General features: G+C 40.6%; 1 protein-coding gene across 3 annotated transcripts in view; it reads left to right on the top strand.

The window, feature by feature from the left end:
• The window catches only part of TPRG1 (tumor protein p63 regulated 1), a 358,974-nt gene that overhangs the window by 237,273 nt on the left and 94,912 nt on the right, over nucleotides 1-26,789 (top strand). For all 3 annotated transcript variants that reach the window (XM_069558084.1, XM_069558094.1, XM_069558103.1), the window contains one exon: nucleotides 9,341-9,432. In XM_069558084.1, coding sequence (XP_069414185.1) covers nucleotides 9,341-9,432 — 92 coding nt within the window. The remainder of the gene's footprint in view (nucleotides 1-9,340; nucleotides 9,433-26,789) is intronic.

The following is a 26,789-nucleotide window of genomic DNA, read 5'->3' as shown; positions in this document are numbered from 1 at the left end:
CATATGTACAAATTACTGGCATGTTCCTTATTATGTGTGTGTTTGTGTGTTTTTGCCTATGTAAAGCAAATGGCTTGTTTTCCAAAGCATATTAACTTTTTTGAATATGCAAAGTTTAGTTGTAAGATATATCTGGGATAAAAATCAAAGCATCCCTTAGAATGTCCATCTTTTTAATGGTGATAATGTATCTATCAGGGTTAGATGAGAGAAGAACAGTGATGAATGATATGGAATAAGAGATGTATCATTGGAAGCTGGTACAATTAAGATAGTTGCCTGAGAAATCTATGCAAAGCTGTTGTCTTTGCATCTGTTGATGGGTTTGGAGGCAGTATACATCAACCAGCTGGCCCTTGTGTAGTAGAACTAGGGAACAGGGGAACCTACATGGATGAATTAGAATTCCTTTCGATCCAGCAGCACTCATCACAGAAAAATGGAACCTGTGTTGCTCTCCCACCAAGTTTGGACTTGAAGATGTGAGTCATTTTCAGGAAAAGCCAGTGTTCTCCACCGAGTAAGCTGCACACTTACTCAGTTCAGGGAAGGAGGCTCTGAGGGAGGAAGTCTGACTGCAACAAAAGAAGCTATAGGTCCAGGGGCTTCCCCCACCCCATTTCATGCCATCAAGCAAACAAGAGATGGCATTGTTCAGCAGCTCTGAACAATGGGGTATGATTGGCTGCCCTGATCTTCAGCAAGAACATGACTGATGTTTCACTTCTGCCTTTCAAGTCTGACACAAATGTCTGTTGTGGCCAACACTAATTTGGAAGCAGACAAGAAAGTGAATTCTAGAAAATGTAGTTACAGCTTAGCTAAATTGACACAGATCTGGTTTACAAGATTCTGTAAATTCTTGTAAAGTTACAATAGAACTTTTCTTTATTTATTTACATGATGCTTTTATTTGTGTGGCTCTGCATAGCTTATAAGAGACAGTCCCCTGGAGCAGCACTGTGAGGTAGGCAGAGAAAGGCTTATCAGTCTTGTTTTAGGAGTAAATGCATAGAAGCTTCAGAGGAGTTAAGTGACTAAGTCATATGATATTAGTGTAAGAGCTGTAGCTAGACTCTGTATCTTCTAAGTCCAGTGGTCTTTCTACCATAACATACAATTGAACTTAGGATGTTTTAGTAAAGGTTTTCTATTGCTGACTCTGATTCATGTGACGAACATCTTTTCCACCAGGTTTATAGAAAACAACTTTAAGTTCTCAAGAGCTTGGGAAGGAAAACCTTCTTCTAATTTTGTCAGCGAGTCTGAAGTAGACACGAGGGCTCTTTAGGAGGTAACTGAGGGCTACATTCCCAAGGCAGTCAGCATTCACTTTCTGTCAGACTAAGAGACAGAATACGAAGAGGTTTTTTTTCTTGGTTTCTTTCTTTCTTGTTTTTTAGCACATGAGTATAATGAATGTGCTTTAATGCATTCTAGGATAATGAAAATGAGACTGTGGGTTCAACTGAGACAATGATAAATATTAGTTTGAATAAATAAAGGAATGATATGGTTTTACTACCTTGTATACCACAGATCTGTTGATGTGGTGGTAGCTGAGGAAATGGGAGGAGATGTGTGTGTGGTATATAGATATACATAAATTTCTTCTCTTCAAAGTATGGATAAAACGTCAGTTTTATCTGAGAGTTTAAATAGACTACTTTTTAAAGTGTTCTTAATACAGTGTAAGACACATATATTAACATTTCATAAACAGCACCTCTTGCTATTCTAAATACTTTCTTCCTCTTTTTTTATTTTTTATTTTTGGTTAATTTGGCATTCACATTTCTGTAAATGGTAATAAAGAATGGCGTTAAGATGCCCATGACCTCACCATGACCTCTAAAGTAAGGTATAAATGTAGACATATAGGGTATGTAGCAGCAGAGAGATTCATTTTTATTTATTTATTTATTTATTTCAGCAAAGAGATTTACATGAAGGAAGCTAACTCATTTTCTCAAGGGATAATTAAATCAGACCAGGACTGAATGACTCAGACCTATGAAACATTCATCACATCACAAGTTATCACTTCTTGGAGCTGAAGGGAGCTCTAGTCCAGTGATGATCTGGTGCAGTGCTTCTCAGCTTTATCATGCAAACAGATTACCTGGAAAGCGTGTTAGAATATTGGTCTGATTCAGTCGGTCTGGGATGAGGCCTTAGATTCTGCATTTATATGCACTCTATGGAAATACTCATGCTTTCTGTCCACAGATCACACTTTGAACACCAAGTTGCTAGTCAACACTCTCATTTTTAGTGGCAACTAAGACCCAGAGAGGGGCAGTGGCTGACCTGAAGTCCTAACACTTAGTGCCCACTGACTTGCCCAAGAAGCTAATAAGAACAAAGCTGGGTTTAGAGTTGATGTTTCCCAATTCCCATTCATAGTTCTTGATCCCATGCAGTGATTTAAAAGAAATCAATTTATTACAGTGTAAGAATTTTAAGGCTATGTAGCAAATGCAGAAGAGCAATAAGACTGAGTAGAAAAATTTCTTGGCCTTGCATTTTATTATAAGGTTTTAAAATAATTTCACTGAAGATGGTTCATAATTCCATAGCTCAAAGCTAACGAAAATATATAAATATGCTTTTATACCTTTTGGTGAATATCCTTTCTTACTTTTTTCTTACATGTACATTTTATTGTGTAAAACATAGGGTTACATCTGTTGTGTGTGTCCAGGTGCTCAGTTATGTCTGACTCTTTGCAGCCCCATGGAGTGTAGCCTACCAGGCTCCTTTGTCCTAGGGATTCTCTAGGCAAGAATACTGGCATGGGTAGTTACTTCCTTCTTGAGGGGATCTTCCCAACCCAGGGATTGAACCCAGATAGCCTGCATTGCAGGCAAATCCTTTGCCATTTGAGCCACCAGAGAAGTATCATGGAAATGTAATACAATTTACTTAAGTTTTGCTGTATATTTAGGCTGCTTTTTGTTCATATCTTTTAACTTGGAAGGGAAAGTTATTCCTTGGCTCACTGAGGCAGATGGACTCAATTTCTTAGCTGCCAGGTGTGGACACCTAATGCTATAATAAGAGGGAGGATCAATTATATGAGTTTCAGGTTGGATATGGAAATATATGACAATTTAGGGCAAACCAGAGGCATTCTTAGCATCATAACATTGTGAATTAGATCACATCTCTGAATATCTGGTCATAAAACAAGTTAATCTGGTCCCTTAAACCTCTTACATTATTTTATGGGTCACTCTGTGTTGTTGCGTTCTTTCCTCTGTCTTCCAGACAAACGTTTATTTACTGCGACTTTGCCCTTCCGATACAGCTTAGCGACATTCTTGCTTCGAGCCAGGAAGGGCCTCAGAGAATATCTAATCCTACCCCTAGGGCACACAGAACTGATGTGACTTCTCTTCTTTGGCAACTTAGGGGCCATGGCAGGCCTGGAACCCAGGATTCCTGGCACTTTGTGCCACCTATCCACTGCCTCTGACCTTGGACAGTGAATGAGGAGTCACATAATGAGGGCCTCCACCAGTTGCTATCAGTCTGCTTGGATAACCTTTTCCTCCTACTTTTGTTCATTTGCTATTATTGCTTAGACATGTCTAAAAATGGCCTACTGCCTTCTCTCCACAAAAGTACCCCTCAAGGCTAATAACTTGAGGTATATTATGATAATCGCTTTAGTTGTGGAGAGTGATATTCAAAAGCAACTTATGAAAGGAACAATACTTGATCTGCATGGGGAAAGATATATTTAAACTCCCTGTAGGACTCTATATTTGCAGATACCTTATCAGAAAGTTGAAAGCGATTAGAGATGGGGAATTATCTCTAAATTTATACTTGAGAATGTAAATTACATACAAACTAATGGGACTAAAACTATTTGATCTTTTAATATTTAATTAATGGTTCCCCGTGGCCTTTTTATAGCCTGTGTTCTATTGTGAGGAACGAGACTTTAATAAGCAGGTTTGGGACTTCCCATTGTGTGGCAAGATGTCATTGCCTTCATGACACTAATTTGGCTTTCATACTCTCTCCTTTTCCCTCTTCTCTTACTATAGGCTTCCCTGTGTCTTGCTCTTGTACTGGGAACAACTAAATATATTAGTTGTATTGTTATTGTCTGTGTGAGCTTCCCTCTGGCTTAGAAATTATATATCTCACTGGGCAGAAGGTTTCTGGATTCCCCTCCTTACACTGAAATGCTTTGAAGATGGTAATAAAAGTTGATGTTTCTATCTGAGCATGGATCCTTAACAATTACGAGATAAGAAGCATTTCTTTCATTTTCAGAGAGAGACAAATTTGCCTAGGCTTTACGAATCAGGTCCAATTCAGAACTGGTTTCTTACCTTATGAATGTACCACAAAGCAAACCCTTTCTGAGGATGATGACACCTGCAAGAGAGAGCTGACTGTGTCTAAGTCCCTAGGAGCACTCTTTTCTACTCTGTCCTTTTTTCTCACTGTCTGGCTAAAGTGTCCATTACAAGGGAAAATATTAATAGCAGACATGAATATTGTCTGTGTGGCAATTGACTCCCAGGCTAGTCTAGCTCAAGGAAATGCAAGGAAACAAATACATATGTCTTTATATGTATGGCTGAGTCACTCTGTTGTGTGCCTGGAACTATTGCAACATTGTTAATCAGCTATACTCCAATATAAAATAAGCTCAACAACAACAAATACTTACGTCCTTGAACTTTCCTCAGCACATTTGTTTTGACTGAAACTATTTAGGGCTAGACATCAGAGAAGTTATTGTTCATTGTTCATTATAAAAATAAGGATCCCCCTAGTGATTTTTTTCTTAAAATTTAGAATTAGAAATGTATGTGTACTCTCTTGCTAAGCTTTATTTGATCAGATGATGAGTACATATCATTCCAATATACTTTCCTTTGAGTCTCAGGCTGCAAGGAGTCTCAGAGCTAATTGTTCCACTGCAGTAATCATCTGATCCCCTGATCCTAGTACAAAGGTTTCCCTTCTATTTAGTATTAACAAGAAGAATGGTAATAGAGTCTTTTATTCTTCAATGTTATCAATGTTTTAGGCATTTCCAAACAGCTGTTACAGTTAACTGTATCTCATCTATCTAGCAAATGCATGTAGACTGATTTGTGGAATGACAAGGTGACTTGACAAGGTGACTTGACGAGGGTCTCAACCAGAAAGGCTGAGATTTAAAACCTTGGCCTGGACACAAGTCAAAAGGTTCACACACTTTATTGTATTTTTGACACTAAATGGCTGAAGTTAATGTATCATAGTAACCAAGAGTAACAAATGGAGAAGAGTAAAATACTTTATCAGGACAGGATGCATAACTGTTTCATAAAGGCATGATCGATGTTTCTCCTGAAGGTGAGAACTAAGGCAGTGAGTACCCGGACAGGATTTCAGAGATTTCCAAACTGTTCCACTTTACTTTTAACCTTTAACTTTTGAAAAGGTTTATAGTAAAACAATGGGCTTCTCTGGTGGCTCAGCAGTAAAGAATCCACCCGGAATGCAGGAGGCTCAGTACAGGAGGATGTGGATTCGATCCCTGGGTTGGGAAGATCCCTTGGAGTAGAAAATGGAAACCCATTCAGTATTCTTGCCTGGGAAATCTCATGGACAGGGGAGCCTGGTGGACTACAGTCTATAGGGTAGGAAAGAGTTGAGCATCCACACAAGGATGCATGGTAAAACACCTCTATACACTGTGTCCACCATCACTTCCTTCCCTACCTGTAGGGGATGCCTGTTAACCTTTTCTGTGTATCCTTCTAGAGTGGCTTTCAGTTCAGTCGCTCAGTCATATCCGACTCTTTGCAACCCCATGAATTGCAGCACGCCAGGACTCCCTGTCCATCACCAACTCCCAGAGTTCACTCAGACTCGTGTCCATCAAGTCCGTGATGCCATCCAGCCATCTCATCCTCTGTTGTCCCCTTCTTCTCCTGCCCCCAATCCCTCCCAGCATCAAAGTCTTTTCCAATGAGTCAACTCTTTACATGAGGTGGCCAAAGTACTGGAGTTGCTTTAGGTGTGTACAAACAAAAATACTTATTCTTATCCATTCTCCCCTTTTTTACACAAATGATGACATATTTACCCTTGCTTCATAGTATGTTTCTTCATTTTTTACATATTTATCATATTTCATTGCATGTATGTGTCTCATGATATACCTAACGAGTCTCCTATTCCTAGACTTTTGCACGGTTTCTGAATTTTTGCTATCCACAAACCAGGCTGCAGAGGAAACTTTGCACATGTCATTTTGTACATATGCAAGAGTCTCAGTAGTATAACTTCACAGAAATGGAATGTGTGGATCAAAGGATAGATCATTTTGATGGATTTTGCTGATTGCCTTTCATAGAAAAGACAAGAAAAAGTTTTGAAAAATTCTACATTCTTTTATTTGTCTTTACCTATTTTTGGCAAAGTGCCTGGTATAAAAGCATTCAACAAAATGCTTATTTCAGGATTATTTCATCATTCTTCAATTCTACTTCTAATTTTTTTTTCTTCTGAAAAGTACTAGTTTCACTACCAAGTTATATTAGCTTGAAGAAGAAATTACACGGATATAGGAAGAGAGACAGGAAAAATAGCCATGATGAATCATCAAAGAAAGTATCATTTTTCAGAGAACTTTGACCATCGAGCCTGGTAGAGTCAAGCTGCATTATGGAGAGCTGAGGATGAGCGATGAGAGAATTGCCACAGAATCCCAGGAAATTTCCATGAAGCATAGACCAGTCCTACCAGCTGTGCTATGCTTAGTCACCCTGTCATGTCTGATTCTTTACAGCCCCATAGACTGTAGCCTGACAGGCTCCTCTGTCCATGGGGATCCTCTAGGCGAGAAGACTGGAGTGGGTTGCCATACCCTCCTCCAGGGGATCTTCCCAACCCAGGGATTGAACCCAGGTCTCCCTCACTGCAGGCATATTATTTACCATCTGAGCCACCTGGGACTGGATCAGTGATGCTGATACAACCTCCTGTGTCAATGGGAGCGCAAAGCATATTTAATGAATGTCCCAGAACTTATTGATTTCATGACACATCAGGTTCAGCAGGCCTGGGGTGCTGTATTAGCTTTCTGACAGCCCTTCAACCAGCAGCAGAGGATGACGAAAGAGTCAGAAATCATTTAGTCTACTGGCTGACTGTCCAATTCAACAGGAAACTTGTTAAAATTGAGGAATCAGACTCTCTTGGTGTAAAGGCTGTGATTATATTTTCTTAAAGATTTCCAGGAGATTTGGATCATCAGCTTGGCTTGGAAAGCTTTGGTTCAGCCTACTCATTTGTCTTATAGATAAAGAAATGGAGGCCAAGGACAGTAAATCATTGTCTAGAGGTCAAAGAACTTATTCATGACAGATCTGAAATATCAACCCAGGTCACTCAACTCTGAGTACTTGTCCTGCAAATTCCAGGATGACTTGGACCATGTGGAAAGAATTGGAAGGGAGGGGGAAAAGTGAAAGTATGAAAGTGAAAGTCGCTCAGTCGTGTCTGACTCTTTGCAACCTCATGGATTATACAGTCCATGGAATTTCCCAAGCCAAAATACTGGAATGCGTAGCCTTTCCCTTCTCCAGGGGATCTTCTCAACCCAGGGATCGAACTCAGGTCTCCCACATTGCGGGCGGATTCTTCACTTCTTTTCCTATATTTTACATGTGGACTCATGTAAGATTTTTCTTAACCAATGGACTCTATGGTCAACATTTTTCAAAGCCTTTTATCAAAGACTGAGAAAACAAGCAACCCCAAATCCTACAACTCACTCACCTCTGGGAGAAAAATATATTTGAATGGGTCTTGGCCAGGCTAGTGTCCCTGTTTCCTTTTAGGAACGGTCTCAAACTAGGAGGATTAGGAGTGCTAATATTTGTGGACGATTAGGTGTTTAGTGTAAATCCCTATTACACAGAGACTACACGAGAGCATGTAACATGCTTGTTCCAGGCTTGGGCATGAGGTCAGCACTGTGTTGTACGCCTGGAGGTGGAATGTCTAGGTTTCCTGTCTTGTGTCTGTCACCTCTTAGCTGGGGGAACTTCACAAGTTACTTCCATATGCAGACCCCTGTTTCCCCACCTATAAAATGAAATGGCTTATAATTGATGAGCCCTGAGCTGTAGTGGTTCTATACGCTGGAGTTACCCGAGATGCTTTTGAAAATCCTGAGGTGCTGTTATGCGGATCCCACCCACTGAGTATCTGATATAATTGGCCTGGTGTACAGCCTCGGCATTAGAATTTCCCAAAGCTCCCCTGGCGATTCTGATGAGTAACAAAGGCTGGGAGTGACTGCCTAGAGAACAATGGCTCTTACGGTAGAGTCCCACACCAATATCATCACCCAGGAAACTGATAGAAATGAAAATTCTCAGACCCACCTCGGAACTACTGAATCAGAATCTCTGGGGACAGTGCCCAGAAATCTGTGTTTTAAAAACACATTTTAGGTGATTCTCCTGTGCACTGAAGTTTAAGAATCACTAAGCTTGAGGGTCTATGAATTTCTTCTTTAGCCACTAAGTTGCGTCCAGCTCTTTATGACTCCATGGACTACTACAGTGCCGTCCCCACCCCCACACCCTCCCCAACCAGGCTCCTCTGTCCATGGGATTTCCCAGGCAAGAATACGCGAGTGGGTTGCCATTTCCTTCTCCAGGGGATCTTCTGGACCCAGGGATTGAATCTATGTCTCCTGCATTAGAAAGAGGCTTCTTTACTGCTCAGCCACTAGGAAAGTGAATTTCTTGTTAAGGAACGTCAATCGATTTTTAAACTAGAGGAAGGCTCATAGTAGGAATACCTGCTTGGAGAATGGTGAAGAAAGAGAGGTAAGGAGACAAAAAAGTTCATTTCCCAGAACCAGAATTTCAGTCAGAACATTGGGAGGTTGGGTTTTTTTTTTTTTTAATGTTTTACTGCCATGTACTGTTTGAAGAGAGAAAAGTTTGATTAAGAAAAAAGCAGATATTGCTAAATGCATTGAATTTCATTATAAACATATTTGTTTATCAGAAAAACTGGCCCTCTGAAAACAGCAATCCTAATTTCTCTGAACAAGTGAGGGTAAGATTATGAAAGGCTTATAGGACCTGGATCCCTTTTGTCTCGTGCAAGGAGAGCAGCTTAGTAAATACCAGAATTCAAGACTAAGCTCTCTGGCAGGCAGTGCCAACAACCAACAGGCTACTCCAAGAACTATCTTTCCTGGTCAACTTTCTGGAGGAGTTGCTGGGATGTAGTAACTGGTCATAAGCAATGAAGGGGACTCAGTCTTCTCTAAACTAGGTATTTTCTTCTTCCTACTCAGCCAGGGGCCATTGAGACTGCCATAGAAGACTTGAAAGGCCATATTACCAAGACTTCTGGAGAGACAATTCAAGGCTTCTGGCTCTTGACAGAGTGAGTAATTATGACTAAGTGAAGGGCAATGGAAATCTAGCCTTTGGTTTGACAATACCATAATAGAATAGATGGCCAGAATTTCTGGAAGAATTTCTTCTGGTTACAGAGAGATCATCAATTACTCTCCTATTAGAGAGTAAAGTCTTGTGGTGCCCCATGGCTGATGTTATGACCAAGTTTGACTTCTACAGCTGTTTTCCAGGCGAGTTGCTTCTCTCAACTATCATTGCAATTACCTTAACTCAGGGCATGGCCATTTCTCACAAGGACCATTGCATTAGCCTCTTAACTGAGCTCGCTGGTTCCAATCTCTGTCTCTTGTAAGCACTCTCTCACCAATCATGCCACGCTACTAACCAGCCTACTCTGGATACAGTGGAAAGGAGGGTTGGGAAAGAGGATGGATGAGGTCAACATATATAATGTGAATTTTGAGCAAAAAACTAGGAAAAATCATGTAAGATAAAGACAGGCCACCTGATAGAAAGGGATAGACTGGGAGATTGGGATTGGCATGTACACACTACTATGTTAAAATAGATAACCAACAAGGACCTACTGTATAGCATAGGGAATTCCGCTCAATACTCTGTAATAACCTAAATGAGAAAAAAAGAAGCTGAAAAAGAAGATACATGTATATGTATACCTGAGCCACTTTACCATACATCTGAAACCAGCACAACATTGTTAATCAGCTATATGCCAACATAAAATAAAAATTTAAAAATAAATAAATATAACCCCTTCCCCACCACTGCCAAAAAAAGACAGGCCCCCTGTTCAGAGTTAGGATAAAAACCAAATCTGACACTTACATCCTTGTCAGTTTATTGACTGCTCTATTCACTCTCAAGTTTTAATGTTAGCTACAGGGGTTTTCATTGCAAAAGACACCATGGAGATGGTTACCTTTCTGTCCTCCCCCAAAACTCTAGTGTCTATGTGACCTTTACTTAACCCACCAGGCAAATATTAAGAATGTCATGGTCTTTACAATAATAGGTAAAATATACTCATAATAAGGGCAAGAGGCATGTCTTTTCTTCTGCAGAATCCATAATATTAAGAGGAGAATGCAGTTAGAATTCCACTTTAGAGTTCAGTAAGTTTTCTTGGTAATATGATCTCCAGAGGTTTCAACAGAAAAGTTCAGTAACTTCTATACCTTGAATAAAGAATCATTTAGTCTTTCACCTCTGGGTGGGACATCTTCTTTGATTAAGTTTTAGGAGGGCAACTCTGGAATGTTTAATCATCCAGGCAAGCAGAATAAATCCCATAATCAATGAAATGCAGAACCAAATAGCTTGTTTCCATCTGTCTGACCATCACATGATATCATTGTTTCAAATGGGTTCCAATATTTGAATTAAAATGAATTTTGAAAACCAACCTGACAATTTCTGAGCATTTGTGTCTTAATATCAGAGAAGGCAATGGCACCCCACTCCAGTACTCTTGCCTGGAAAATCCCATGGATGGAGGAGCCTGGTGAGCTGCAGTCCATGGGATGGTGAAGAGTCGGACTGGACTGAGCGACTTCACTTTCACTTTTCACTTTCATGCATTGGAGAAGGAAATGGCAACCCACTCCAGTGTTTTTGCCTGGAGAATTCCAGGGACGGGGGAGCCTGGTGGGCTGCTGTCTATGGGGTTGCACAGAGTCGGACACGACTGAAGTGACACAGCAGCAGCAGCAGCAGCAGCAGCAGCAGCAGCAGTGTCTTAATATATAAATTAGAGATAATGAGATATACTTGATGAGGTGTTAGGATGACTAAATGAGATAACATAAAATTCTTGGCAAAATCCCCAGCACATATGACTTTTCAATGCATATCAGTGTCCTTTCTCTGTTCACAGTAGTATTGGTAAGCCAATAGTTAGTTTTTGTTGTTGTTTGTAGCCTCTGCTTTTATTTCTATCTATCCATCTCCATCTCTAGCATCATTATCTTCCACTCTCCACCTCTCATTCGCAGGGTAGAGTATGACTTGTGCAAATGAAAAGCCTGCCTTGGATAGGATAGATGTCTACTTAAACTCTGAAGGTCACATCAGAGGTAAACACTTAACTAATTCATTTCTACAATGTATCGCATTTATAAGAAAGGATGCACAAACGTGGTCTTTCAGATTCAGTGGTGGATGTTTGTGTGAACTCTCGCATATTAGTAATAGTATCAGTTATTTCTTTAATGGGTTTCCCTTGTGGCTTAGCTAGTAAGGAATCTGCCTGCAATGTGGGAGACCTGGGTTCAATCCCTGGGTTGGGAAGATCCCCTGGAGAAGGGAAAGGCTATCCACTCCAGTATTCTGGCTTAGAGAATTCCATGGGATCACAAAGAGATAGACATGACTGAGTGACTTTCTCATTTCTCTCATTTCTTTAATAGCGCCTATTTTGTTTGATTTTATTTGACCTGTTTTTTTAGTTGTTTGAATACTTTTGCTTAGTGATTACAATAGCCAGTAGATGTCGGCTATCCAAAGATAAATCTGATTGTGTGATCTGTGTTGAGGCTTATCTCCGTAACTGTGTGCTTGCTTTAATATTAACTAGAATGCTGAACCAAGCAGTGTTCAGATAAATATGAAGTTTTACCCCCAAGGCTCAAGTTTTGTACCTAGCTCTGAACCTAATAGGAAGCTCAAAGAGTTGGAAAGCACTTTCCAGCAACTGGTTTTCTGTTTTGCTTTCATTTTGGGGTATCCATTTATATTAAGGACAACAATACTGTGTATATCCCATGCATGTAGAATTTCACACAGTCACATTTGCTTATTTGCTGTCAGGCTCTCTTCCTGTGTGCATTGAAACCCATTTCTCCTTTTTAAATGGTAGTGATTTTGTGTTCTTTTTTGGTTATCCTCTCGGTGATTTTGTGTTCTTTTTTGGTTATCCTCTCGGTTAAAATTCTTTTACTTCTCCCATGACCCTCCATCAAAAGCAAGTTTCAAGAGAAGATCTGATTTCAGACATTTCTACCAGAGTAAGACATTGCCAGTTACTTTCCTTTGCCTGTTAATCCTTATAGCTTGATCAGACTGCCTACTTGTAATGGAAAGAGGTGTCCGTTGTAAAGATGTTCAGGCATCTGTACTAAATGAATGAGGTCCCAGACACTGACTGTTCAAGAAGAAGATAAGAAGTTGTTTGTCAAAAGAAAGACATGCATACAGGTTTTGAATGACTTATCACACTTAACTCTTCTGTTCATTTGTAGCGCAGCAAAAAAAAAAAAAAAAGGAAAACCCAGCAAAAATAATCAAACTAAAACCAAACCTCCAAAATAACAACAGCAAGACTAAACAAAACAAATGTATAAATACACAGGCCCAGAAAGGTGAGAGCCTGGGGCTACTCTTGTCCCCTTTACTTGTTTTTCTAATGGAATAAGACCATCCATTCTTATAAGTTTCAGGGGCTGCAATATATACTAATTTCCCCAACCTTACCAATCACACAAGACTCTTTTCAAGCATAACACTTATTCATATGTGACAAAAATGACTGAGCTTTGTGTATATCAACTTTCAATTTCTTCTGGGGAGATGAGAAATCCTGGGTTGCTCATCAGTGGTTTAAAGAATGTCTGCTTTCAAATCAGTATTCCATCTTCAGAATCATGAATAGTAAAGACGCTTTTAATGTACTGTAGGTTGTCATTTTGAGCATTGCTTTACTAGCATGTGAGATGAGTGCAATTGTGCGATAGTTTGAGCATTCTTTGGCATTTCCTTTATTTGGAATAAGAATGAAAACTGACCTTTTCCAGTCCTGTGGCCATGGCTGAGTTTTCCAAATTTGTTGGCATATTGAGTGCAGCACTTTCACAGCATCATCTTTCAGGATTTGAAACAGCTCAACTGGAATTCCATCACCTCCATTAGATTTGTTAGTAGTGATGCTTTCTAAAGCCTACTTGACTTCACTTTCCAAGATGTCTGGCTCTAGATTAGTGATCACATCATCACGATTATCTGGGTTGTGACAATCTTTTTTGTACAGTTCTTCTGTGTATTCTTGCCATCTCTTCTTAATATCTTCTGCTTCTGTTAGGTCCAGACCATTTCTGTCCTTTATCGAGCCCATCTTTGCATGAAATGTTCCCTTGGTGTCTCTAATTTTCTTGAAGAGATCTCTAGTCTTTCCCATTCTGTTGTTTTCCTCTATTTCTTTGCATTGATTGCTGAAGAAGGCTTTCTTATTTCTTCTTGCTATTCTTTGGAAATCTGCATTCAGATGCTTATATCTTTCCTTTTCTCCTTTGCTTTTTACCTCTCTTCTTTTCACAGCTATTTGTAAGCCCTCCCCAGACAGCCATTTTGCTTTTTTGCATTTCTTTTCCACGGGGATGGTCTTGATTCCTGTCTCCTGTACAATGTCACGAACCTCAGTCCATAGTTCATCAGACACTCTATCTATCAGATCTAGGCCCTTAAATCTATTTCTCACTTCCACTGTATAATCATAAGGGATTTGATTTAGATCATACCTGAATGGTCTAGCGGTTTTCCCTACTTCAATTTAAGTCTGAATTTGGTAATAAGGAGTTCATGATCTGAGCCACAGTCAGCTCCTGGTCTTGTTTTTGTTGACTGTATAGAGCTTTTCCATCTTTGGCTGCATAGAATATAATCAATCTGATTTTGGTGTTGACCATCTGGTGATGTCCATGTGTAGAGTCTTCTCTTGTGTTGTTGGAAGAGGGTGTTTGCTATGACCAGTACATTTTCTTGGCAAAACTCTATTAGTCTTTGCCCTGCTTCATTCCGCATTCCAAGGCCAAATTTGCCTGTTACTCCAGGTGTTTCTTGACTTCCTAATTTTGCATTCCAGTCCCCTATAATGAAAAGGACATCTTTTTTGGAGTAATGCTCAAAATTCTCCAAGCCAGGCTTCAGCAATATGTGAACCGTGAACTCCCTGATGTTCAAGCTGGTTTTAGAAAAGGCAGAGGAACCAGAGATCAAATTGCCAACATCCGCTGGATCATGGAAAAAGCAAGAGAGTTCCAGAAAAACATCTATTTCTGCTTTATTGACTATACCAAAGCCTTTGACTGTGTGGATCACAATAAACTGTGGAAAATTCTGAAAGAGATGGGAATACCAGACCACCTAACCTGCCTCTTGAGAAATCTGTATGCAGGTCAGGAAGCAACAGTTAGAACTGGACATGGAACAACACACTGGTTCCAAATAGGAAAAGGAGTACATCAAGGCTGTATATTGTCTCCCTGCTTATTTAACCTCTATGCAGAGTACATCATGAGAAACGCTGGACTGGAAGAAACACAAGCTGGAATCGAGATTGCTGGAAGAAATATCAATAACTTCAGATATGCAGATGACACCACCCTTATGGCAGAAAGTGAAGAGGAACTTCACTCTTGATGAAAAAGCCTCTTGATGAAAGTGAAAGAGGAGAATGAAAAAGTTGGCTTAAAGCTCAACATTGAGAAAATGAAGATCATGGCATCTGGTCCCATCACTTCATGGGAAATAGATGGGGAAACAGTAGAAACAGTGTCAGACTTTATTTTTGGGGGCTCCAAAATCACTGCAGATGGTGACTGCAGCCATGAAATTTAAAGACGCTTACTCCTTGGAAGAAAAGTTACGACCAACCTAGATAGTATATTCAAAAGCAGAGACATTACTTTGCCAACTAAGGTCCTTCTAGTCAAGGCTATGTTTTTTCCTGTGGTCATGTATGGATGTGAAAGTTGGACTGTGAAGAAGGCTGAGCGCCGAAGAATTGATGCTTTTGAAGTGTGGTGTTGGAGAAGACTCTTGAGAGTCTCTTGGACTGCAAGGAGATCCAACCAGTCCATTCTGAAGGAGATCAACCCTGGGATTTCTTTGGAAGGACTGATGCTAAAGCTGAAACTCCAGTACTTTGGCCACCTCATGTGAACAGTTGACTCATTGGAAAAGACTCTGATTCTGGGAGGGACTGGGGGCAGGAGGAGAAGGGGACAACAGAGGATGAGATGGCTGGATGGCATCACGAACTAGATGGACGTGAATCTGAGTTAACTCTGGGAGATGGTGATGAACAGGGAGGCCTGGTGTGCTGCAATTCATGGGGTCGCAAAGAGTCGGACACGACTGAGCGACTGAACTGAACTGAACTGAGGTTGTCATTGTTCAATAGCTAAGTCACATCCAATTCTTTGCGACCTGATGGACTGCAGCACACCAAGCTTCCCCGTCCTTCACTGTATCCCTAAGTTTGCTCAATTTCATGTCCATTGTGTTGGTGATGCCATTCAAACATCTTATCCTCTGCCTCCCCCTTCTCCTCCTGCTCTCAGTCTTAACATTAGGGTCTTTTCCAATGAGTTGGTCCTTTCCATCAGGTGGCCAAAGTATTGGAGCTTCAGCTTCAGCATCAGTGGTTCCAAAGAATATTCAGGGTTGGTTTCCTTTAGGATTGACTGGTTTGATCTTCTTGCTGTCCAGGTAGTTAGTATAGGTGGTGGTGGTTTTAGTTGCTAAGTTGAGTCTGACTCTGTGTGACCCCATGGACTGTAGCCCAGCAGGCTCCTCTGTCCGTGGGATTTCCCAGGCAAGAATCCTGAAGTGGTTTGCCATGCCCTCCTCCAGGGGATCTTCCCAACCCAGGGATCAAACCCACATCCCTAACATCTCCTGCATTGGCAGGTAGATTCTTTAGTACAAGCGGCACCTGGGAAACCTGGGGCTATTTTTACCTATTCTATTTGTGTGGTGGAAATAATATGTGATAGTGTGCTCATCTTTCACCAACTGCACGTTCAGTGATGTCATGCTGGTAGCTTGGAATTGGTGGCAACAATTATACCATGGAAATAAGCAAGCTCTAGAGATCAGAGTTTGATTTTATTGTTTTGTTAATTGTCCAAACCTAAGAAAGTAGTTGAGGATATGCTAATGATGTTTAAGTTTAGAAGTGTATATGTGGCTATGATATTGTCACAACACAAAAAAGGCTCAGAAAATATTATATTCTTCCAGTATTCAAAAACTGTTATCCAATTCAGCAAAAGAGTCATCTTTTCACTGATGAATGGATGAAGTCTGGACAGGTGACTGAGGAAAGATGAATGCCAGACAGAGGCTGCAAGGTTGCAGAAGGTCTATCTACGTATGAAATAAGGGCATGAAATAACATTAAGCCAGTCAAGGCATTTTCTACTAGTTCAAGTGAGCTTCTTTGTGATGTTCTAAATTTATATAAATATATCATTCAGCAGAATTGGAAAAACAAAGGTTAGAAGGCATTTGGGTGGAGAATACAAGGAGGATGAGAGACCAAAAGGAGACCAAAAGCAAAATGAGATGCAGTCAACTCCAGCGGGATCCCAGTTAGCTGAAACCATTAAGAATGCCCTAAGAAGGGCTTTCCAGGTGGCCCTCCTGCCAGTGCAGGAGACATAAGAGACATAGGTTCGACCCCTGGGTGGGGAAGATACCTCCTACCCTGTAGGAGGGCATGGCAACCCACTCCAGTATCCTTGCCTGGAGAATCCACGGACAGACAAGCCTGGCGGGCTACAGTGCATAGGGTCACAAAGAGCTGAACACAACTGAAGTGACTTAGCATAGCATGAAGCAAAGAGACTCCAAGTGAGACTCAAGTTTTTAGCCCAGCCGGTTTAGGAACTTTATAAGCCTGTATAGCTATAAAGACAGGATGATGTTTATCTCAACTTTATCTCCTCCTTGCACTGTCTTTCTTGGTCCTTTGGGAAAGAACTTTAAAAATAAATAGTGTGTACCCTTTTAGAAGTGATCCATTAAGCCAGCCCCAAGAGAACAACTTGACACTCTATGGAGTCTCAAAAAGTGTGATACAATGGCAATGAAGTGGCTCTTGAGTCAAAAGTACTCAAGATGTCTTTGACTGCAGTGCTTAGGGAGGTGGGAAGAGATGGGATCTTCACTCCACACACGTTAGTGTGAAGTGGTGGTGGGGGTTGTTGTTCTTATTCCTCTTATTCCTGAATGAGAAGACTTGCCTCTAGTGGCTGGGATCAAGTAACTCTTGCTCTCATCTTCGCGGAAAATATGTTCAGCGTGTTTCATAGCCTATCTCTCCTGAAACTCAGGTAGCTTTTTATCCATGGCTTTAGCCAAATAGAGCTCTCCATGTTGGACAGATAGACAGTAAAATGAGATAAAGTCAAGGAAGCAGCCTAGTGCCATAAAAAGAGTCCTGAATTTGGAATCAGAAAACTTGGGCTTGATTCCTGACTCTGCTGCTTATGATCAGTGTAGCTGGGTGAACTTGAATGGGCTTCCCATTTTTTTAAAAATTAGTGAATTTGTTTTAGTACAGTCTTTTAATCAGTTAGAAATCCTCTGCTCTTGAAAGAAGCACAGCCACTGTTAATTTTTGGTATATATCATTCCAGCTCTTCTCCATGCATTTTTGTCAATGATTGCTATAATGTTAATAGATAACATTTATTGAGCACTTAAATTGCACTTTGTGATAAGTGCTTTCTATGTGCTTGCCATTATATTGCTATAATTTATATAATTTTGATGATCTCTAAATGGAATTTTTCTTAGGTTTTCCTCATATTTTTCTCAGTTATCATGTAATTTTTGTAAAGTATTAGACAGTTACTTTTAAACTGTGAATGGCTACACAAGTGTGATGGTTTATATTATTCTTTTAAAATTGAAGTGCCGAGTAAGGGATATTTAGCAGTAGGTCAGAATAATATTTCACAGTTGGAAAGAGAAATGAAAATATATATGACATTCTCCATTTGTTTTTGACAAAAAATAATAAGTAATATTTATATAATAACATAGATTAAAATTTACTCTTCATTTAATTCAATCTTCATAGCAATTGTCTTAGGTAGAAACATCACCTCCAGTTTGCAGATGAAGAAATCAAAGAGTAATATATATAAAATATTCAGAATAGCACAGGGACTATATGCAATATCTTGTAATAACTTATAGTGGAATATATATATATATATATATATATATATATATATAATTTTTATACTCTTATCCAGTATAGGTTATTAAACATACTGTGTATACATAACTGAATTACTGTATACCTGAAACTAACATAGCATTATATATCAACTATATTTAATAAAAACATTTTAAAAAGACTAGCACAGCTCTAAAGTAGCAGAGAAAGGGCTCCAATGCATTATGCTGTTCTCCCTTTTGCAAAAATATTCTTTGTTTTGCCTTTGTGCTCAGATTCCATGTGTGGCCCTTATCAGATTGTAACTCAATGGATAAACTCAACTCAATTTCCTAGGCTTGGTGGGGTGAGTGGAAGTGTGCAGGGCATTTCTGCTTAATTTAGAATGATTTCCCAGAAGAAATAATCATGGTGTGTGTTCATATAAAAGAGGAGGGGGGCGTCCTGGGAGCAAAGCAATGTTGAGGCCCAGGAGATCAGGAACCATTTCTTAGGTTTAGGGTGCCACTGAGTTCACTGATCTCCAAAGCAGTGCCTGTGTTTGCTTTCACACCTGAGTTCATATCTGATCCTCAAACAGACCTGCGGGAGAAAGCAAGGAGGAGCTATTGGCTTCATTTTATGGATGAAGAAACCCAAAGATTAAATGACCTATCTAAAGGCAACCACTTATTAAGGGTCACAGGAGGACCTGGCTTCACGGGACCTCTCTCCTGGCCAGGCTGTCTTCTCATCACTCTGCTCTTGCTGCCTTTTGTGATTTTTCATTTCCCGACACAGTCATCACCACGGTTTAAACTGGTTAAATGATCTTTGGGCCTGTGTCTTGTTTCTTTGTTGACTGTCTGTTGTTAGCAGGCAGGAGGACTGAGATTCGCTGGGCAGGATCGAGACCTTTTCCTCTTCCTCTCCATACCTTTCTGGCCTTGTGCTGTCCGTTTGATCTTATTTAGTCTTTCCCCCAGAATCAGCTAAAAAGTCAGATACCTGTAGGGAATGGCGGCTACTGCTGTTGGGCTAAGGTTAATGGTGCTTCACCTTGTCATAGTCTAATTAGAGCACTGAGCTAGTTTTGTCATGAAAAGCACTGCTGCTAATAATTTAAAAAATAAAAGGCAAACCAAACCAAACAAACAACAAACAAACTGTGAAACTAGGGATTGCTGAACATTTCATTCATGAATAATAAATGCGAAATGCAAATAAACCACCTGAAATGTATCTCCTACCCAACCCCACTCATTTTTGCATACGTCCGTCTCTTCTAGACTTTGCTACTCAAAGTGTGGTCTTAAAATCACCCCAACAGCAGCAGCAGTACTTAGGAGCTTGTTAGCAGTGCTGAGATGCAGGGCCACCCCAGTCATTCGGAACCTGAGTCTGCATTTTCGCAGGGTTCCCAGTTGGTTCCTGTAATTCACCTCTGGGAAGCATCAGTCTAGGTCACATTCATTGTCATGCTCTGAGGACATCAGTGGATTCTCGCTGCCTACATGCCCTTCTGTTGCCTCTTTAAGATCTTACCCTGGCTACGAACCTTACTCTAGCTCCTCTTCATCCCCTGGTACCGTGCTGTGTGCTCTCCTCTCTCACTTAGGACATGTCACAGACTGAATTTCCCCTTCCAGCTTTATTTATTATTATGCCCCTTAATAAATTCTATCAGTCAAATGGAACTGCCTGCTGATCCCCTAAAGTTCCTGACACAATGCCCTGGCCTCATGATTGTACTCATCCACTTTGCTCTGTCTGGTATGCTCTCTCTCCCTTCTGTTCATTCAGACCTTTCCTGTCCTTCAGAGATACTATGCCCATAAAACCTTTCCACAGTGATTCAGTGAGAATAATTTTCTCTTCCTTCTCTGTGCTCACCTTCTACAACTTAATATAGTTCATTTTGAGGAAAGCACTGCTTAAGTCAGGGCTCACCTTTGTCCAAACCCATCTCTGCCCACCTGTTAGTACTTAGTACAATGTCTGACATGTGGTAGGGCTCAGAATCCAATGTGGACTTGACTTGCATCTAATTTGGGTAGAGACATCTACTGCTTGAAACTTCACTGACACTAGTGGGGTCCATCCATCGAGTCCTGCCTCCATTACCCTGGGCCTCCAAGCAGCTCAAAGCCCAGTGACACTTCCTCCATCCTTGGGTGAAAGCACTCAGGCTGAAAAGGGCCTCAAATCTATCAAGATGTTAATGACCGGTGGCAAGACTCTGGCAGCAACAAAAGCATCTCTGTTGCCAGAATCCACTTATCCTGGGTCAGTGTTATCAACAACCACCTAATTAAACATGTTGCTTTTCTCTCTAAATTCCTCCCTGGCAGCAGCATCATTCAGATAGCTAATGGTCCTGAGTAACCTGAATTACAGGACAGTGAGGGCATTTAGTCACTGCAGTCACAAACATACTTGCAAGTGTTTTTGTTTTTCCAAGACTGCTAAAGAATTTAGGAGGAGTCAAGAAAGGCCAAGAGGTGGGATAAAGTCTGATACAGCTAAATGCCCAGCTCCAACACTTATTAGTGATGTGACCTTGGTATGTAAGTCTTTTACATCCTCTGAGCCTCAATTTTACCACTTATAATGTGGGTATGTAAAGAAGGATATTAATTTAAGAATTCAATCATTTAATATATATACAATGCTTACACTAATTTTTTGCCATATAGTATGTTCCACTTTCGTGCATTGGAGAAGGAAATGGCAACCCACTCCAGTGTTCTTGCCTAGAGAATTCCAGGGACAGGGGAGCCTGGTGGGTTGCTGTCTATGTGGTCGCACAGAGCTGAACATGACTGAAGCGACTTAGCAGCAGCATGTTCGACCCAAGAGTTTGCTTTTATAATAATAATAATTATTATTAATAGTGACTCATGTATATATACATTTATGTGTTTACTGAGCTCCTTACATAAGCCAAACTCTGCCCTAAATGATGAAAATAAAAAAAAAATAAGTAAGACAAAATTTCCATCTTCAAGAAACTCTCAGTCTTGTGGGGAAGGAGAATGTGTAAATGAAACGCAGCATAGTATGGTACTTGCTGGCACACAATCTGGCAAATAATTTTGTGGGAGCTCAGAACTCACTGTGTCTGTATTGTTGACATAGGTCAGGAGGATAACCAGGATTAAGGGAGGAAGAAAAATTTCCAAAAAGATAGGATGGGAAAGAATATCCCAGGAAAGAGGGTCATCTGTGTGATAACTGAGGCAGGCTCAGGGAACCAAAAGCAGCTCAATGTGGCCAGATTACGGTGAACAAGTCAGAGGACTAAAAACAAGCTAGAAAGGCTTGAAAGGAACCAGACAAAAAAGAACTTCAAAGGCTAGACTACGGAGTCTGGATCATGTATTTCGTTTTGGAGTCACAAATTAGAGAGCCATAAGCCATTTCTGCCCTGCTCAGTTTTTTTAAAATCTGAATTTGAATGTGTTCAGTTAGAGCATACGCTCCCAGTTTGCCAGCACCTTGTCGCTTCCCATTGCCTTCCACTGGCTCCTCTTCATCCCCCGATGCAGTCTTTGTGCTCAGCTCTCCCACTCAAGATGGCCAGCTGTATGCATCTCTTCCAATCCCAGCTCCTGTGACCTCACCTTGCTATCTTGAAATCAGTCATGACAGAAGAATTTATACCAAGGAAATAACATCAGGGCATCATCATTATTAATATTATTGTTTTAGAATATGCTTACCATATTTAAGAATACGCTTACCAAATGCTTATAAGCATTTCTGTCTTACTGAAAGATATCACAGAAGATGTTCACATTTTTAGAAAGGCAATAGATTCTGGAAACAATTGCCCAGTAACTTAAACTTGTTGTTGCTGTTCAGTCACTAAGTTGAGTCCAACTCTTTGCAACTCCATGGACTGCAGCACACCAGGCTTCCCTGTACTTCACTGTCTCCAAGAATTTGGTCAAATTCGTGTTCATTTAGTCAGTTATGCCATCCAACCATCTCATCCTCTGTCATCCCCTTCTGTTCCTGCCCTCAATCTTTCCCAGCCTCAGGGTCCTTTTCAATGAGTTACCTCTTCGCATCAGGTGGAACTTTAGTTTCAGCAACAGTCCTTCCAGTGGATATTCAGGGTTGATTTCCTTTAGGATTGACTGGTTTGATCTTGCTATCCAAGGGACTGTCATGAGTCTTCACCACTGGAATTCAAAAGCATCAGTTCTTTGGTGCTCAGCCTTCTTTATGGTCCAACTCTCACATCTCTATACAACTACAGAAAAAAACCCATAGCTTTGACTATACAGACATTTGTTGGCAAAGTGATGTTGCTGCTTTTTAATATGCTGTCTAGGTTTTGCATAGCTTTTCTTTCAAGGAACAAATGTCTTTTAATTTTGTGGCTACAGTCAGCCTCCACAGTGATTTGGGAGCTTAAGAAAATAAAATCTGCCACTTTTCCCACTTTTTTTCCATCTATTTGCCATGAAGTGATGGGACCAGATGCCACGATCTTTGTTTTTTGGAAGGTTGAGTTTTAAGCCGGCTTTTTCATGCTCCTCTTTCACCCTCATCAAGAGGCTCTTTTTAAAGTTAGTCTCGGTTACTTAGGGGACTGCCAATATAGATGGGGAAACAGTGGAAACAGTGTCAGACTTTATTTTTGGGGGCTCCAAAATCACTGCAGATGGTGACTGCAGCCATGGAATTAAAAGACACTTACTCCTTGGAAGAAAAGTTATGACCAACCTAGATAGCATATTCAAAAGCAGAGACATTACTTTGCCGACTAAGGTCCATCTAGTCAAGGCTATGGTTTTTCCAGTAGTCATGTATGGATGTGAAAGTTGGTCTGTGAAGAAAGCTGAATGCCGAAGAATTGATGCTTTTGAAGTGTGGTGTTGGAGAAGACTCTTGAGAGTCCCTTGGATTTCTTTGAAAGGAATGATGCTAAAGCTGAAACTCCAGTACTTTGGCCACCTCATGCGACGAGTTGACTCATTGGAAAAGACTCTGATGCTGGGAGGGATTGGGGGCAGGAGGAGAAGGGGATGACAGAGGATGAGATGGCTGGATGGCATCACTGACTCGATGGACGTGAGTTTGAGTGAATTCCAGGAGTTGGTGATGGACAGGGAGGCCTGGCGTGTTGCGATTCATGGGGTTACAAAGAGTCGGACATGACTGAGCGACTGAACTGAACTGAACACCAATTTATATAATCTTTTCCAGAAAATGGGCTTCCCTCATAGCTCAGTTGGTAAAGAATCCACCTGCAATGCAGGAGACCCCAGTTCAATTCCTGGATCGGGAAGATCCACTGGAGAAGGGATAGGCTACCCATTGCAGTATTCTTGGGCTTCCCTGGTGGCTTAGCTGGTGAAGAATCCGCCTGCAATTTGGGAGACCTGGGTTTGATCTCTGGGTTGGAAATATCCCCTGGAGAAGGGAAAGGCTACTCACTCCAGTATTTTGGCCTGAAGAATCCCATGGACTGTATAGTTTATGGGGTTGCAAAGAGTCAGACAGGACTGAGTGACTTTCACTTTTTTTTCTTTTCCAGAAAATAGAAGAGAAAGAAACATTTTCCAGATCATTCTATGATGCCAATTTTAACCTGATACTAAATTCAGACAAAGACAGTACAAAAATAAAACTGCAGACCAATACCCCTCATGAATATAGATGTAAAAATTCTTAACAAAACATTAGCAAACAGAAATCAGCAATATAAAAAAATGTAAGTATATACCATGATCAAGTGGGGTTATTCCAGGGATGCAAGGTTGGTTCAGTATTAGAAAATTAATCAGTGTGCTCCATGATATTAAAAGGCTAAAGAAGAAAAATCATATGATCAGATCAATTGATGCAGAAAAAGCATTTGACAAAATTAAGCACATTCATTCATGACAAAAATAGTAAAAAAAAAAAAAGAGGGAAATCTTTTCAATTTAATAAAGAAAGTCTGCATAAAACCTATAATTAACATCACTCTTTTTGGAAAGAGATAACATTTCCTCCCTAAGACTGGGAACAAAACAGGTATGTCCACTCTCACTACCAACATTTAACATAGTTCTGGAAGTTCTAGCCAGCATAATAAAGCAAGACAGGAAATAAAAGGAATACAGATCCAACAGCAAGGAATAAAAACTGTCCCTAACTGCAGAAGGAATAATAATCTATGAAGAAAATTCCAAAGAATTACCAAAAATTTTCCAGAACTAATAGATGACTTTAGTAAGATATACAGTCAACATATAAAAACCATTTCAATAAAAATTAAAAATCAATTTTATTTCTATACACTAGAATAAAAACAAATAAAAATACAATAACATTAATAATGACTCAAAAAAAGGGAAAATATTTAAGTATAAATCTAATAAAATATATATAGGACTTACATGCTGAAAGCTACTACATGCTGATAAAAGAAACAAAGATATAAATACCAAATCTATAGATTTAAGGATCAGCATTGTAAAGATGTCAGTTCTCCACAAATGTGACATACAAGTTCAGCATAATTCCTTTCAATCTTAGCAAGATTTTTGTAAATATAAATGAAACTATTCTAAAGTTTTTATGGAAAGACAAAGGAATTAGAATAGTTAAAACAATTCTAGAAAAGAAGAATAAAATGTTTCTCATTGGCAATTCCTATTTTCTCCTACATAACTTCAGCCCCTGGCCAGAGCTGATTGGAGAAATAGAAGCTAAACTGGTTAGCTGATGTGGGACCCAAAGGAATAACCTACATTAAAGATCCCCCTACCTTGAGAGTCTGAACTGGGAGAACTAGGGCTACAGAAGCCAGTTAGTTATGAGAGCAGATCTGAAAATTCATGTATAGTCAGGACTTAGGATAGAATTAAAGGTCACAGGCAAGGTAGAACTAAAAAGGAGAAAAGCCTTGACAGTGAGCAGAAGGAGCACACCAGTCAGTCGGAAACAGATGAGATGTGTGAAAGGATGCACAGACATCGTGAGGCAGCTCCCCAGAGAGTAAATTTCATTCCTCGTGACTTTCCAGGTTTCCTAAAGCCTAACTGTGCTTTGGTTCCTGTTCTTGAATTTCTGTGGGATTCCTCAGAGTATTTTTATAACACATCTCTTCTTCCTGGACTTGCCTGATGTGGGCTGTGTCTCCTGCACCCAAGGAGATGTAGCTATAATAATACATACAGTAAGCAAATGTCTCTCCCGTTTAAAAGAATAAAACAATGGAGGTGGCAAGATGTGAGCATCTGTTGCATCTTGTCCCTCTGTTCTTTCTGCCGCCTCCTCTCCTGCCAGCTTCTTTGGCTTCAGATCAAGTGAATCCCCTGAAGTAAATTTGGGGGAGGAGGGGAGGAGAGAAGCCCCCCAGGGGGTGGGCCTCTTGTTAGCGCCTGGTGTGCCCTGGAGGACGGAGCTGTTCAACAGCTATCCAGTCCTTGTGTGGGAAAGAGAGAAGGATGGGGTGTGCCCAGTCTTCTCTTTTGTGTGGCTTTTAAAATATCTTCTTCCTGACTGCCCTGTGCTAGGGAGGGCACATTTGCCTGTGGGATAGGGAAAGTAAGTGGCAGAAGCAGCTAGATGAAATGTACATGGCCCGGGCTGGGGGTCAGATGGCACTATCATTGGTGCTAGAGGCACATCACTCTACTGGGGCTTGGTTCCTCCACCTGGAAAGTGGTGATAATAACCATTTAAATGTGAAAGAGTTCGTCAATCAGTCGTGTCCGACTCTTTTGCGACCCCATGGACTATAGCCCGCCAGGCTTCTCTGTCCATGGATTTCCCAAGCAAGAATACTGGAGTGGGCTGCCATTTCCTCCTCCAGGGCATCTTCCTGAACCAGAGATTGAACATGAGGCTCCTGCGTTGGCAGGCAGTCTTTACCACTGAGCCACCAGGGAAGCAATCAGTTGGAGCAATATGACATTTCATGGTAGGATTTCTCTTACTCAGGGGGGAAAAAATTGTGGATACATGTTAAAGAGATTTTGGAGAAATGACTAAATATTCCTGAGATCCTTTTTTGTGCACCTTCAGAGAATCATACGTACCTTGCAACTTGTGGTTTTCTAACACTGAGAACGTCACTAAACAGCAGGGAATGAAAAGTTGATAAGAGAGTCTTCTTTAAGGGCATCAAATAGATGCCTGGGGTTCCTTCTCCTCATCTCTGTGGACAATGGGCTGAGAATCCAGACACCTGAGTCTGTGGACTTGTCTTCTCATCATCCAGTCTCCTCACAGCGTATGAACTCTTCCTTGGGCAATTCCCCCCACATTGTGGAGAACTGTGCATTCTTTAAGAGCTGAATGCTTTTCTCAGTATTCCAAGTAGCTTAGCACAGGGCCTGGTTCATGACTGGCTGCATGGGATAGTGGGAAAAAATGAACCACAGGAAGTCAAGTCAGGGGAAGGGAACAGAGAAGGT

This window comes from Ovis canadensis, chromosome 1 (genome assembly GCF_042477335.2).
Source record: "Ovis canadensis isolate MfBH-ARS-UI-01 breed Bighorn chromosome 1, ARS-UI_OviCan_v2, whole genome shotgun sequence".
Taxonomy (NCBI): domain Eukaryota; kingdom Metazoa; phylum Chordata; class Mammalia; order Artiodactyla; family Bovidae; genus Ovis; species Ovis canadensis.
Note: the sequence above shows the minus strand (reverse complement) of the source record. Positions and strands in the feature narration are given on the sequence as shown.